This window comes from Lonchura striata, chromosome 2 (genome assembly GCF_050655825.1).
Source record: "Lonchura striata isolate lonStrDom1 chromosome 2, ASM5065582v1, whole genome shotgun sequence".
NCBI classification, from domain to species: Eukaryota; Metazoa; Chordata; class Aves; order Passeriformes; family Estrildidae; genus Lonchura; species Lonchura striata.
This window is the reverse complement of record NC_140704.1, coordinates 2,160,002-2,175,767: the sequence shown is the minus strand read 5'-3', so window position 1 is coordinate 2,175,767 and position 15,766 is coordinate 2,160,002. Positions and strand designations below refer to the sequence as shown.

The 15,766-nt window shown below is 45.4% G+C and overlaps 1 protein-coding gene across 1 annotated transcript in view; it reads left to right on the top strand.

Annotated features, from left to right (window-relative positions):
- The window catches only part of WNT9A (Wnt family member 9A), a 62,947-nt gene extending 47,731 nt beyond the window's left edge, over window positions 1-15,216 (top strand). The window contains exon 4 of the mRNA XM_021540054.4: window positions 8,483-15,216. Within this exon, the coding sequence (XP_021395729.1) occupies window positions 8,483-8,956 (474 nt within the window). The 3' untranslated portion in view covers window positions 8,957-15,216. The remainder of the gene's footprint in view (window positions 1-8,482) is intronic.
- The last annotated feature ends 550 nt before the right edge of the window (window positions 15,217-15,766 follow it).

Here is a 15,766-nt window from a genome sequence, read left to right as displayed (position 1 = left end):
TGATGGAACTTATCTCAACCCTTGTGTTGGTTGCTCTGTCCCATCTTTTGGAGCTGACTGTGTAGCAGATGGGATGGCAGTGGAGAAGGTGGCCCATGGAACTGTGATTCCATGCTGGATGTTTCTGTGAGATGTCCTGGCTCTCCTATCATTCCAGAGTCACACAATACAGTCTCATCAAAACCTCCAAGGATGTGACTTTATCTGCCACTGGCAAGTCCTTGTAGCTCCAGGAATGTCCACCAACAGTGACAGGGCTAAAAAACCTCCCAGATGGGTTTGGCCTAATTCCTAGTGTTCCCAGTCCCAGGAGCTGCAGTCAGGATGTCCATATGGCTGAGGCCAGTCTTGCATTTAGGATTTGTGTCCTTAATTATCATTCTGTGCTCTACACTGCATAACTGTGAGCTAAACGAACTCCAAGGATGAGCTGGAGAGCTTGAACCTTCCCTTCTGTGTCCTGATCCTTGTGAGCTGGCTCCCATGGGAAGATGCAGGACTCTCCAGCATCCTCTGCCTCCACTTCCCTTGGCACAGCCAGCCTCTGGCCACTGGCAGTGGTTTCACAGTGTGGTATCTGCAGCTAAACAGCTGAGTAACAGTTGTGACGGTTGTCCAGACGCCCAGAGCCCTCCTGGCAATCCAAGTCACAGACCTCTGCTGCAGGTCAGTGATCCAGTGTTCCTATTTTCGTCCACCCACAACGTGTCTGTCGAGTTGGGATGGCTGTCTGACAGCTCTCCTTTGCAGCAGCAGTTGAAACGATTTCTGTGTTTGTGCTGCTGGATGTAATAATTCATTGTGCCGTGGCGTGGTTGAAAGCCAAGCCAAGCAGCCCACCAGGCTCACAGCACCACCGTGGAGCCAGGCAGGGAGGGAGGGAATGCTGAGGAGGAAGCTTTCAGGAGGGTGGTGGTAGAAGATCAGGAGGACACACATCTGTATGGTTGGGATATGTGGCCCTAAACCCCTGGCAGAATTCGATGTCACTAAGATGATGATCAGAGATGAGAACCCAGTCTGGCTTTGCGACTACAGAGTCAAAACTTGCAGTGCTTGCTTCAGATTCCAGAATACTGGAACCAGTTTGACCCTCTTGATGTGGTGTTGGGTTGTTTTTAGCACTGCTTGCTCTCAGGTGTGGATTAATATCAGGTTTGATCTCTGTTCTTCCTCCTGTTCCCACTGCAAGTGCAGGGATGAGAGGATGTAGGCTGACAGCATTCCTTGCTGAGTTTATGGATATTTTCCTTGAGGAAGGTAGTGAGTTAAAGATGATTCTCAGCATGTTTTCCGTGTCTTCAAGGAAGCTGCTCACCAGCCAGCTCCTGTCATAAAGACTTCATCAAGACTTTGCCACTATCGAGTAGGGTTTGCTCACCCAGGGACTGCAGCAGTCTGAAACCACTTTGGACTAACCTAGCATGGTTATTGGAACAATAACTCATCTGGATTTGATTTGGGGTGGATCAAAGGCAGTATAGGAGCGCAGACAGCCTTGATTTGTGCCATTTTGGAGCTGGAGTTCTTGCAGTGTGTGGATGTGTGTGCTCGCTGAGGGAGTGGAGAAGTCTCTAGGAATGATACAGCACAAGCTTGGTGGTCTCTCACTGATTCTTTACGTGTCATTTTTCCCATCTAATTACTCCCAACCATGGCAAAACATACAAATAGTCCCTTGAGACCCAGCAAAAAAAGGACCTGTGCTGGACTGAGTAATTTGGCAAGCAACCCTCTCCCCTCCTGGTCACCACACCAGTTTCTCCATGGTGTCACCCCAGCAAACAATCCCTGTATTTCTGCGAGGGTGACATGATCCTATCCCGCCTAGTTTTAGTGTCTCTTGGTAGAAGTTCTCATTTAATTATGATTTTACTTCTCCTTTTTACAACCTTGATGGGCTGCCTGCAATTTTGCTGCCACCAGTGAAATAATCACTGAACATGTTGTGCCCGTGGTGGCTCACCAAGTTATATGATATGACCTCAGTGGTTAATGAAAGGGTGAGCTTGTCTAGTGTGAGGATGAGGTAATTAGACCAGGACTTCTCCAGCCTTCTCTTTATTGAATAGCAGGAGCTCTGAATAGACCACTTATTAAAAAAGCAATTTCCCTTCCTTTGCCAGATCTACTCTCCCTCATTCAGCCATTCTTTCCGAGGGGTCTTGGGTGGAGAGGGTGGTTTGGGGGGAGATGTGTGTGTGGAGGGGATGGGGGAGAAGTCAACTGTATTAAAGCTCCGTTGCCAGCCCTGAAGTTTCTGAGTCATATTAAATGAAGCCCAGGCAGCCTTGCTAAAGCCCTCATCTTCTCTCTGTCCTCCCCCTTTTTCCCCCTTGTACACACAAGTGCAGCCCTCTTTTGTAACCCATTAATGAAAAGGCGGAATATTAGAGCACTCAATTAGTTCCACTGGGCTTGAGTAAGTGATGTTTTAATTAAATTTGCCCAGTTTCTCAGCCAAGTATCATTAAACATGACTTTCCAGCTCCCTCTCTGGAGCGTTGCTAAGTTTCTTAATCCCAGGAGTGCTGACCTCTTCCAGAGGTATGTCTGGTCAAGCATGTCTTACAAATCCAAGGGGCACAATTAAAAGGGGCTGCTGTTACCCTAGGAAAAAAAATTATCATGTTCTCATTGCCTTTTTCCTTCATCCTTCCAGAAGGAGGGACACAAACCTTTGCCTGAAGTCCATGTATAACCACAGTTGTCTTGAGAGCCAAGTGTTTAATATAAAATTATGGGGAGGTAGAGATGGAGAAGAAGAAAAGATCTCTCTTCGAGCAGTTTCCTGCTTTGAAACTTTAGTGAGGCTTCATTCATCTTTTTTCACACAAGTTGCTTTGGTCCGTGCAGAGCAAGTGTTTCTGAAGGATCACAGAATCCTGGAATGGCTTGGGTTGGAAGGGACCTTAAAGGTCACCTTGTCCCAGCCCCCTGTCATGGTCCTTGTCACCCTTGTAGGCTTCAAGTCCAGACCCATCCTGAGACAGCTACACCTGAAACCATCTGGGATGCTCTGGAGAGGATAGTGGGAGGTGCCTGGACTTTCCCTTGCTGTTGACTTGCTTATTTTGGAATTCCATCTGAGGAATGGCTTTTCCCCCCAGGCAGTGCTGGCAGGGATCTCTCTGGAGGGCTGGAGATGCACTCTCCATATCAGGGAGATGTTTGCCCAGCTATCATCTGTCTGAGGAACTTCATGAGCTATCACATAACACGTTATCAGAGCATGCCACCCTCTTCATTTCTGGAGCTCTGTTGGGCAGAGGGGGGAAATTGAGACCCAGAAAGATTAAGTGACTCACTAAAGGTCACACACAGGCGGAGGGAGGCACAACTCTCCTGTTGCAGAGACAGTGTTTACAAGCACTGACCATCCAGTCTCACACAGTTCCTGCTCGTTAACACAGTCCCAGTCCAACTCCAGGCTTTGCTGCACCCTCGTGATGTATAATTATTGCTGTTTTGGAGCTTAATCCACTTGGTGCACGCAAAAAAAAAAACCCAAAACCATCCTTTTTGGCAGTTTTTTAGAGATGTGTTTGCAGTGAGAAATGGGGCATCACATGTTTACCAAGGTTCAACTCAAACCCAGCAAATAACAGCCTGAGAAGAGCTCTTAATGTGCAGATCAGTTTTCAGGGCCACCACTGGTATTACTTGCTGCAGGTTATGACAGGTAGGAATGCCCAGGCGTGCTCTCTGGATTTTCCTCTCCTTTCAGGCTGAGAATGGCTCAGCCAAAGCCTTTCTTAGGCCTGGAAATCAATACTCTGGAAAAAAATTGCTTGCTGTGTCCCATAAGTGATTGCAGTTGGTTGTTTATGTGGAGCTTTTTTAGCATGGGAAGCATGCTAGGAATACTGAGCATGGGGAAAATACTTCTGAAGTTCTCAGTTTTAAGTAGGGTTATGTTGTTCTGTGCTTAAATGTTTGTGTTTTAATACCTATGTCACTAAAATATGAATGTTCCTATTTTTCAAAGAGGGGAGGGGAAAACTGTTCTGAAAAAGCAGGTTGAGAACAGGCTGAAAAGAAGGGTTTTTAACAAGGTGGAAGAAAAAAGAAAGGACAACTTCTAACAATCTGTGAAACTTCTATAGTTCAGCCAGTGGCATTGGCCAGTGTGAAGGGACAAGTCTGGTCCACCAGTTGTGTGTGGGGACCGTGGCTGCTGTCCAAACAAACATTAATACTTGAGCTGAGAGAATGACTAAGCCTATTTAAATTGAAGAGGGCTCCGTAGACGGGGCACGGAGGGGATCGGATTTGTGGGGAAGCATCCCAAAGCCCTTCCCAAAGCCAGGCAAGGCTTTTCCCTGGATGAGCTGCCTGCCAGGAGGGTTTGCTGCCTCCTCTGCCCCAAACCATAGCGAATGGTTTGAAGCCTTGGAGCCGCAGCCCAGCCATGACGACAGCGGAGCAATAAGTGAGGAATTCCCACGGCCGGGTGTCCGCCCTGGGCTGCTGCTGCCCAGACAAGAGTTGTCTGAAAAAAAAAAAAAAAACCACCGCCAGAGCCCCGTGACCCAGCTGGGAATGAATGGGAATCCTGTCCTCGGCGTTTCAGCTAAAACACTGAGAAATTGTGTGTTGCAGCATGTCTGAGACTGATCATGACGGGGGCACTTAGTCTGAGCTTCGTGGCGCACCATTGTTGGGAGGAAGGATTACATGTTGCATAGCAATGCTCTGCTGTGATCCCTTTTCCCCATGTAAAGCCACTTGGGAAGGCAGTCCAGCAGTGCTATCTGGTTTCCTCCGAGCAGGAAAGCCCCAGGAAAAATGGTTCTGTCTTGCTTTGTGTTTCCTCATTCTGCGTTTGTCAGTATTGCGTGTTCTCACGGCAAGGTCAGTGGGAATTTGTGTTCCTAACTCAAGCTAAATAGCGCAAAAATCTTTCTTTTCCTCCCAAACCATTCTGTCTGAGACTGCCAGACCAGGTGGTTGTTCAGAGGAGAGTGGGAGGACAGAATTCCCACGTGTGATGCCATCCCTGGCCCACCACTTGTCTTTGTTTGGCTTTGTTTTCATGGCAGGACCTCTCTACAGCACACAACACAAAAAGAAAGCTCCTTGTTGCTGTTACTCCTGAGTTACTACAACACTGCTGCTGTGTGGTAGCTGTGGAGTTGGGGCCATGGGGAGCAGGAAATATTTTGTGCCTTGGATGGAAGCTGAGCCATTCTGCTTCACACCTGTGACAAAGGTGCAGGTGGCCACATCCTTGGTGTGGATGAAGTGATTATTCCGTGGTGTGTTCAGAGCAGGTTCAGGTCTGTATAGGATGGAAGCACATCAGGCTCTGAACTGTGATGAGCCTTGAAAAGAAAGCAGGAGCTACTACAGCTCTTGAAATATGATTTTATGTGGTAAAACCTTATTCTTCCTCATCTAACTAAGAGATTTTTGAGAATAAAAACTATGTTTTCCTATCCTGGAAGCCCCTCCAGGTTTGAAAGCATGATCCAGACATTTGTCCCAGGATCCAGCCAGCAAAGCTTTCTCCAAGCAACCTGCTGACTTGGATCAGTCTTGCTCTGCTTCCTGAAGAAATGAGGTGGATTTAAGTGTCTCTGACAGGAGCTTGCAACAAGAGGAGGAAAGGTCATTGTGGAAGCTGGGGAGCGGGACGGGAACCAGAAGGGCTTTGCCAAGACTCATTTTGGCTCGTGGGTGGTTGGGGCCCGGAGGCAGCAGTTCCCCATCACGCAGCGCCTCGAGGAGCTGCAGCGTGACTGACAGCAGCAGGGGAGGCTGCCTGGACAAGGAATTTTTCTAGGATTTGCACTCTTGCTGCCTCGTAACATTCTTGAGCCCTTCCCGGTCCTTCCAGGAGAAGGTTTATGGGGCGGTTGGGATGCACCACGCTTGCACGGCAGCCATAGGAAAATCCACACGCTGGATTTCATGAACTGGTGCATTCATGGGAATAGGGACAATGGAAACCCTTTATGCTTTCGTCCACCAGAACTGTCCCAGCCACTGCTTAACAAGGAGCTAGAAGCATGTCAAGAAAATCCAGACTGGGGTTCATGTGGAACTTTGTTTGAGCCCAGATGAGGAGAATAGAATTAATCTGCCTACATGCACTTATTAGTACCCCTTGAGAGACCCTTATGCTGCTGCAGGGACAGCTGGTGTGAGGAGAATGTGTTAAAGCACCTCAGTTAGTGCTTGGTGGAGATATTTAGACACCTGAGTTTGGCTCACAGGATCCCCTGAAGGGAGGTGCCTCTGTGTGGGCTGGGTCCCCAGGCTCCTGTTGGTGATGGAGATGTGCTCAGCTGTCAGCGGGAGCCTGGAGAGCTGTTCAGTGGAGCAGGTGTTTGCCTCACTGCAGGGTCCTCTCCTGCTTTGGCTGCCCTGACTGCGATGAGAGTTCTGAGGTGTTTCTCCAGTTGAGGTGTTTAAACTCAAGTGTTTGCCTCGGTGAGGTCAACCCTGGCTGGCTGATGTGATTCAAGTGCCTAAACCTACATGCTTACACCTGACTGAAGGTCTTGTGCCATCAGCCAGCTGCCAATCCATCAGGATCAGGTTTTCCAACACGTGTTGGGCTGTATCCACCAGCCTTGGCTGTAGTGCTCCTGCAACGTCAGCACTCCCACAGAGCCCGGTGAGGTGGCTCCTGACAAGAACAGCCCCAACTCCATGTTCCCTTCCTGAGTTTCATGACCCTGTCTTGTTCAATCAGTTCCAAGTCCAGGAGCACGACTACAAGCTGAGCCAGTTCCCGTTGGTTTCTTGCTTTCCCAACTCCTGTGCAATGGGGGTTGTCTCCTTTTCCAGGTGGAGCAGATGCAAATGCGCTGGGGGAGGAGGAAAGGTTGAGGAAAGCCTGAACTGATGAATGACTGCAGTGTGCAGCCCTTTCCCAAGTATCCCAGCAATTTCTGCCCGGTTTGCTGATGGTGTGGGCGTGAAATCAGGTGGAGGAGCTTTGTTTCACACGAACTCAGCTCTCACTTCTGGACAAGCAGTGAAACAGAACTTTACACGAGGGAGGGGACGGGTGAGGGTTGGGGGTTTCCCCCCCCCTCCTCTCGGTGTTGAAATGTGTTCTGCACGCTCTTGTCTGACATTGTGGGATTTCTTGTGGACTTGGCGAGACACTTTGGCACACAAAGCGTGACAGCCCTTACCCAAGCCATCCCAGCTGAGCGCTATAACCAGCAACACATCTCCCCCTGTAACCCGTCACCGCTTCGAATGCTACTGTGTATTATTGAATTGCACTTGCAAAGGTCTTTGGCTGTCACAGGAATGAAGTGTGACCATTGGACAGGCTCTGCTGAAGGCTGCATTATGCATATTGTCTTTCTAAAAATGTTTCTGGAATATCACAATCGGGCCAGGCCCCAATTCCGAGTCCATGACCTATTGCACGGTTGCACATGGGGCTCAGCAGGATTTGTGCAGCCAAATAATTAAGAACCGGATGGTCAGGAAATGGACTGCAGCCAGTCCTCTGCTGTCAGGAGGCCACAACGTAGCCAGATGCCATCATGGGCACAGGGGGGAGGTTGTTTTCTTCTTTTTTAGGTACCGTAGATGCTCAAAGGAAGGGCACTTTCAACAGTACTTTGGTACCTTGTCAGGATCCAGCTCTGTCAAACTCTGTTCTCACCTGCTGTTTTAAGAGGTCATACCTTACCCATTTAAAGTCAATAAAACCTAAGTTTGGGGAAGGGAGAGGGTGGGAGAATTAGAAATACAAATTTGTGTTTATAATCTGTGGACAAAATGTGGGGTATCCATGGCTGTCCAAATAACATCTCTGCTCATGTGTTGCCCATGGAGGTATCCCAGGTGTAAAGCTCTCTCTGGAGGAGGGGAGCTGGAACATTCCAGTGCTGTTTCTGAGTAAATGGATGTGGTTTTGTGCCGTGAAACTTCTTTATTGCAGTTGATATGAAAAGGATGGGATCTTTTGTTTAGCAGCAGTCAGTTGATGATGCTAAACCAAGATTACTTCTGCTTGTAATTCTGCATGGGTTTGGGGTCCTGTGGTATGGAGAAGATTCCTATTGTCCACACTCCTCTTCTGGAGCATGTGCCACCCCACCTCTTTCCACTGAACCAACTTCTTCCACTTTTATATCTTACCTACTTATTATTGACAAAGATAAATAGGTGTTAAAAGAGGTATTAATCTCTTAGTTGTATCACAGTTTCAGATCTCTATCTACACCATGAGTGGCAGCACTGGACAATCTTTGTGCACCTTTCCAGTATCTTTAATTAGCCAATTAATCAAAGTTTTTGCAGGTGAATGTCATACTCTGGGAACTAAGAGCCTTTCGAAGTAAATATTTCCTACAGGATATGTTTTCTGTCTGCTTCCAACAGATATTTTTTTGTATTGTCACCAGCTTTGTGTCTCTGAAGCATCTTCTAGAAAATGTCGTGTTTTACTCGCTGTTTTGATTTCCTGCGCCATGACTGATTCTCTCTGGGGCCGTGTGTGTGTCTGCAGGTCATCAAAGCCGGTGTGGAGACCACCTGCAAATGCCACGGCGTGTCCGGATCCTGCACCGTCCGAACGTGCTGGAGGCAGCTCTCCCCCTTCCACGAGATCGGGAAGCAGCTGAAGCAGAAGTACGAGACCTCGCTCAAGGTGGGCAGCACCACCAACGAGGCCACGGGGGAAGGAGACATTTCCCCCCCTAAAAAATCCATCCCCGGCCACAGCGATCAAATCCCAAGGACTACGGATCTCGTCTACATTGACGACTCCCCGAGCTTCTGCCTGATGAGTCGGTATTCCCCCGGGACCTCGGGACGGAAGTGTTACAAGGACAAGAACTGCGACAGCATCTGCTGTGGCCGGGGCCACAACACGCAGAGCCGGGTGGTGACGCGCCCGTGCCAGTGCCAGGTGCGTTGGTGCTGCTACGTGGAGTGCAAGCAGTGCACCCAGAGGGAGGAGGTTTACACCTGCAAGGATTGACACAACCTGCGGCTTCTGCTGCACGGCCACCCCTGGGGATGGGCCAGCTTGGAGAACTGCCTATGGAGACAAACAGGGTTTGATTGACCTTCTGGCATCTGGAAGCTATATTGAGACATAAGCACTTTGTAGGGTACAGGTGACCCAGCTGTGTTGCTGTTTTGTTTTGGGGTTTTTTGTTTTGGTTTTTTGTTTTGTTTTGTTTATCCTGTAGACTGAATTTTCATGAGGTCCAACCATGTGGAAATAAGTGCCTGTCACACTGGGGTTAGACACCAGTTGACCTTCACCTTCGTCGTCTACGCTGTTTGACAGATCATTTCTCCTTGGAACATTGTTTCAGCCATCCTCCATGAACTCCTGGGCTAAGAGATTCCCTTTGGCATGAACATCCTGTACTTCTTTATTCCTGGAGGTCACCCAGCTGCTTGGAGAGCTGAGCAGATACAAAAGATCTCTCCGCTTTGAGTGCGGTGGTGCCGGAAGCGGACATTTATTTCTCCTAAAACTGGAGAGGGATTTGTAGGGAATGATGGGTTCTTCCAGTGGAGTTTCTGCACATGGAGCAAACCAGGCTCTGACAAAGAGACCCACTGGGAGCATCGGCTCTTTAACGACAGCTCCGTGTCCGTGTGCACTGTCACCACGTGCAGCTCAGAAACGTTGGGTCCACCACGCTGCAGACAAAAACAGATCCAAGAAAGAGGTTGGGAAAACAGCAGAACACCAGATGTACCTGTCCCCTTCAGTCCAATCCCACATTCTTTATTTAAAACAATTTTCCCAAATGCAGGTTCTTTAGCACTATCGCTGTCTTAAATTTAATATTTTTTTCTTTTTAAACCACTAGATACTTTTGTTTCGTTTTTCACTTCGCGCTTGATTTATTTTTCTCTCCTCTTCCCACCTCTTGCTGATGGAGGTCAACCTGTGGTAACTGCTTCAGAAATCCCAACTGGAACTTATTGAGTCTTATGCCAGCTGAGTTTGGACGTGTTTCTCTTGAGTAGGACAAGAGAAATCCGAGTGCCTCTTGGAACCTGGGGTGTCTTGCCTTGTGGAGCAGCCGTTTTGGCCTGGATCAGACCTCTGGAGGAGTTGACTTTCCTTTCCTAGGTCATCATTCCATTTACTCTAAACCATGGCAGTGGTACATGACACAAGCTGTATGTAAACCCTATGACCTTAAGATGATTTTTTTTTTTTTAAACCACTAGATCAAGAACTGTACTTTAAAAACACACCTGATAAATCCTAACAAACCCATGGATTTGGAATAACCAATTGACACAGAGACAACCTGAGAGAAGCCAGAAATTTGACTACAGGGGTTGATGACTCCAACGCTGTGAAACACATGACAACCTCCAGCATTTCTTTTTCACTTGGAAGAGGAGATTTACAATCCAGGACATGGCATGCCAATAGTCTTCATATAAAAGTGGATTTGAGGCAGCCAGTGAATGCCTGAACGAAGCTTTCTGAGGAAAAAATGGGGAGCAGAGGGTGTTTTGATTTTTGGTAGCAGTTTTTGATAGTAGCAATTTCCACCAAGATTCTATAAGCCATTGATCTGGTGTTCAAAAGAGGAGATTCTCAAGCTTAGTAAATATTAGTAAAAAAAAATGAGAGCAATTTCCCAAGATGAACCATTATTTTCCAAAGTCTTTTTTTCCTTATTTAATTCCCCCCCCCCACCCCCCAATTGTAGCCACTAATATTTAAGCTGTTCATATGCATCTGCTGGGAAGAGAAAATATAGGTTTGGGGCTTTCTTAGAAACAAATATCTGCAGTCCAGCTTGGCTCGTTGGCATCAAATCTTGAGGAGGGGGCAGGGGGAGGGACGGGGTGTTACTGTTTAATAGCAGCATGCTTCTGCAAAGTGAAGCAAAATGTCTCTTTTTTTGGTGTTTCCTTATTCGTTGTACAATTCTGGAGGTTGGAACAACGCTGGAGGAGTGAAGGTGGAATCCACATGTGGAATTCCCTCCTTCCATCCCAGCAAAGCACCGGGAAGGTCTCACAGCTTTTGGGAAAATCACCCCCAAGCAGTTTATCTAATGGTTTAAAAAATAAATCGCCTAGAAACCTATTATTCAGTGTGTATATATAGGTATATATACACACCTTGACACATAAATATATATATATATAAATATTGAACATTTATTTATTGTAAAGCCCTTCAGAAGGACCTTCTTATGGTTTCAATGTGGTATTATGTTCAATTCTCTTTCTCCCTCTGTCTCTCTCTCTCTCACACATATGTGCAAACTCACTGTTACATTTTTGTGTGTTCTAGAATAGCTCTTCCCCTTCAAAGTAAATCCAGATCCAAACCTGCTCAAAACAGGACTTTTGGGGTCTGAATTACTATTTCTGGCTCCATTCTTTCTTTTTTTTTTTTTTTTTTAATCTGTTCTTAATTAAAGGATGGGCCACAATTTATGTGCATTATTATTATTATTAATTATTATTATTATTATTATTGTTATATTTAAACCATGGGCCTCATTTTCCTCCTTTTCACTGGTGTCTCTGTCTCCGTTGACCTCGCTGGAGTAACTCCACATTGCACTGGTGTGAGAGGAGAATGAGTCCCTAGAAGCAGAAGAGAGGGGAGTGTTGGCATAGATATCCTGGCCAAAAAAATGCCAAGATGAGATGGGATGGGATAGGGAAGCTTGGCGTGTTCAGCTGTGTGGGGGAGAGAGATATGGGTGGGAAATTAGGCAAGCTTGTCTAAAAGAAAGCAGCAAAGAGTGAATGAACTACTGAGTGAAAGAGCTCTTCTGTGTATTATAACTCACGCACTGAAGCCTGGATGCTTTCTGTAAGTATTTAAAACAAAAAAGACAAAAAAGAAAAAAAAAAAAGACATAAAAAAAGAATTACATAAAAAATGAATAACAAAAAAAAAAAAAGAACACCACAAATTGTATTTATGTTCATGTGGATATAGTACATGCCTGTTATATATTGTAAATAGCAAGGTTTATTCTCCTGTGGTTAAAAAAAAATTATAAATAACTAAATAGTAGCGAGGCACATGTGTTAAATGTATAGGCAGTGTATAAAGTATACTAACACTCTGAAATCAGGAGAACTTGTCTTCTTGGCCTTTTGACCTAGGGTGGTAAAACAAATGTGGGTTATTTTTCTTCTTCTCCCTGCACCATGCTGTGGGTGTTTTTTGGGTGGGGGGTCTTTAGTTCCAGCATTTTCCAATGTTTTCCTTATCATTGAGGAAGGAATGGGGCAAAAGCCTCCTTTGGAAAAATCCAGTGGAGTTTAAGGAGGAGCTGGGAGAGAATATGGCAAACATCTCAAAGTGCTAGGCCTGGGTTTTCTGATGGCGAGAGATGTGTTGGAGTTGAATTAACTCACAGAGTACGAGTGTTACTCCATCCACAGGTCTGGAAAACCCGAAATAAGAGACTGGGAACTCCTGTATAAAACACTGGGGAGTCTCCTGTAAAACTTTTTGTCCCAGCTGGATTAAACTGGATTTTTCCAGAGAGGCTGATTCTGCCACCACACCATTGGATCTCCAGTGCAATTCAATGAAATTGCTCGGTTTTGTAAAACTACTTCAACGATGGATTTGGGTCCCTGAACTTTTTCATAGTGTCATTTCATATATATATATGTATATATATATATATATTAAAAAAAAAGTGCAAAGCAACTTTCCCCCTTTTTGTTATCCCCAGAGAAACAGGATTTTGCTCAATGTAACTGGAGAAGGACAGATGGGTGGAGGGGAGATCTGTGGTTCCTGACCCTCTTTCACCCCCTGTCCCCCCAAAAGTGTCAAAGTGTTGGTTCTCCTAAACTGATCCAGCCCGATCAGTTTTGGGGTGGGGGGGTGCAACCATTATTTATATAACTTTTTTATTAATTTTTTTTAAAAAGAGAAGTTAGCTGATGGAAGAATATTTTTATTGAATAGTGCATTTTAGTTATGTCAGAAATATAAAAAAATATATAATATTTTTGTAAACAAGGCAAACTGAAAATGTTTGCTGTTTTATATTAGAATTTTCTATTAAAAGAAATAAAAACCCACAGAAATAATTGTTGCACCCGTCATCTGTTTTTTAACAACCTTCTATTCTGTGTGACTGACTCATTTATGCCGGATGTGGAGAAATGCAAAACAAGTCCTAAACATTATGTTCTCCTTATCTTCCAGTTATCAAAAACTCCAGTTGGTGAAGCAAGCATTATTTAATCAAAGGGGATTTTTAGTTATTATCATTATTAATGCTAAAAATAAGTTATGAAAAAATAGTAGCTTGTAATGGAAAGATTAAAAAAAAAATCTGCCCTAAAATTTCAAGTTTACCTCTTTTTAGTTGATCCTGGTTTTGAGATGGGTCTGGATTGAGGAAATCCCAAATCTATTTGCAATAACCAGGGGTTTACCATTGAGCTCAGTTGGCTTGGGAAGAACGGCTCTTAAAAAGGTGGTTGGGGAAAATAAAATCATAATCTGAGTACGTTGGAAGGTTAAATGAAGAGGACCAAATTCCAGGCTTGATCCAACACAAGCAACTTTGATCTCTTTGAATAGGGCAGTATAAAACTGGGGAGCTGGGGATTTGGTCTGCTGCGATTCAGGAAGTTTGTCCATCACCTTGGGAAGCAGGGAATGATTTATAGACCCTCTATTTTCTAAAGAACTTCTGGGATTGCTGGTTTGGAGACCTGAGCAGGGGCTAAAATGATTTCTGAGGAGATTTTGTTGTTGGGCAGCTCGTTGACATCTGCCTTCCTTCAGGCCAGGTCTGGAATTCCTTTGTCCGTCGTTTTTCAGCTGCCCTGTTTTAGGGAATATACAGTCGGGTGTTTTGGCTGGGGTAGGGTTGGATGAGACCCCAGATGAAGGGACAGATTTCTCAAGGGTACTTTCATGGAGTAGATGCTGCTTAAGGTGATTTTCTGGTGGATTATGGTGCCTGTGAAAAATTCCTCAGTTGATGCTGCAGTAAAATCCGGTCTGTTCTGTACCCTGTGGAACAGGTGCAGTAAAGCTCCTCATTCCCAGTTTATCCAGCTCTGCGGGCACATCTGTTGGGTTGAGTCTGGCTTCCATGGCCAGCTCTTCCTGGATTTCAGTTTTTAGGGTGCTAATTAGGTGATGACTTTTAGAAAGTGACATTTTCCCACAAGAAATACAAGATGTGGCCTTTCTGGACCGCATCGCTCAGTATGGCACAGGCTCAGGTCCAGAGGAACCATAGGAATCATGGAATGTTTGGGGTTGGAAGGGATCTTTAAGATCCATTTCATTCCAACCTCCTGGTTGAATCTGCTCAACCCCCTGAAACCTGGTCATGGGTATTACCACTGAGTAGCTTTTAGATCTATTTTTCACCAGCTAACATTGGATTTGACCAAATTATTCACAAGCAGAATATTTCTGAATAGAGCAAATAAAAGAAAAAAGGGAATCTTGAGGCTTTGTGGGTGGGGAGGAAAATAAAATGGATTTGGCAGCACATTTTTACTCTGGCTTCCTGTAACTACAATTCCTCAGGTGCAGGGAGGGAGTGGGGAGTGAGACAGAAATTATGCAGACACGTCAAATTCACCTGTCAGGGGAAACATCGGAATTTTGCCTTTTTCTCAGTTGTTGCTGAGTGTTTTCAGCAATGGGGAAAAACCCTTCTTAGCACTGGGCAAGATGACCCAAAAGGACAGGAGATGACTTCCCTCAGGAGTGTTGGGAAAGGTGTTTGGCCCATGTGGAGGTGCCAGTTTTCACTGCTGACAGTAGAAGGGGATAAAGACATCCAGATTAGTAGAGGTGCGATTGAATTCAGGAAAATCAGGAGATGTGTGGATAATCCTTCCAGCTCCCCTTGAGCATGGATCCATCTGAAACACCAATCACCAAACCAGCCCAGGAATTTCCCTTGGACCACCCCACCTTTAACAATTTGAAGCAGGAATGTAAAGTCTAGGATTTGTTTTGCACACCTGGGATGGCATTTCCTTTCAAAGGGAGGTGGGAATACTAACATGAAGGATTAGTATTTTTTTCTTGTTTTTCTTTTTGTTTTGTTTTGTTTATTTTTCCAGTGTCTTATGGGAGCCTAAGTTATTTTTCTCTACCTCATATGTACAGCTTGTAGGTATAAATCTGATTCTGAGTGACTGTTGAGAATGTATTTAAGTTATTTAACATCTTTGTATAACAAAAAAAGAAAAAAAGCAAGAACAAATGAAACAATAAATGTATTTTAAATTATATATGAAGTGTGCTCCTCTTTCTTCACATCTGTTGGAAAAGTCTTGGTACAGTGGTTGTGGGAGATCCTTCCTTCAGCCTTATTCAGGAACATAAGCCTGACCTTGGGGCTATTTAAGCCCCAAGAGTGGTACCCTGAGCTGGAGAAATGCCTCTCCATCCACTGTAAAGGACATCATTAAACAAGCTCCGGAGGCTGAGGGACTCCATCAGCTTCCCATGGGATTCCATGGTCCTCATACTTTGCTGGAGATACCTTGGCAGAGTGACACTGTCAGGATGTGATTCCAAAATAGCCTGGAGCTCCAAAATATTCTGGAGCCCAGAATAGGTTGGATGTGGCCAAATTTAGTCTGGGGGAACGACAATGATTAAAAAACCCGTTGTTATCCCAGGTGTTGACTTTCTTGACCCATTGACATCATTGTGTCCTTGCTTGGCACATTGACTTGCTTGATCAAATGTCCTTTTCCTCACAATGGACCTCTGGAGCTGTTCAGTGCCTCGCTGCAGCTGAGCTTTAAAGAACCAGAGTTGGGAGGGACCCACAAG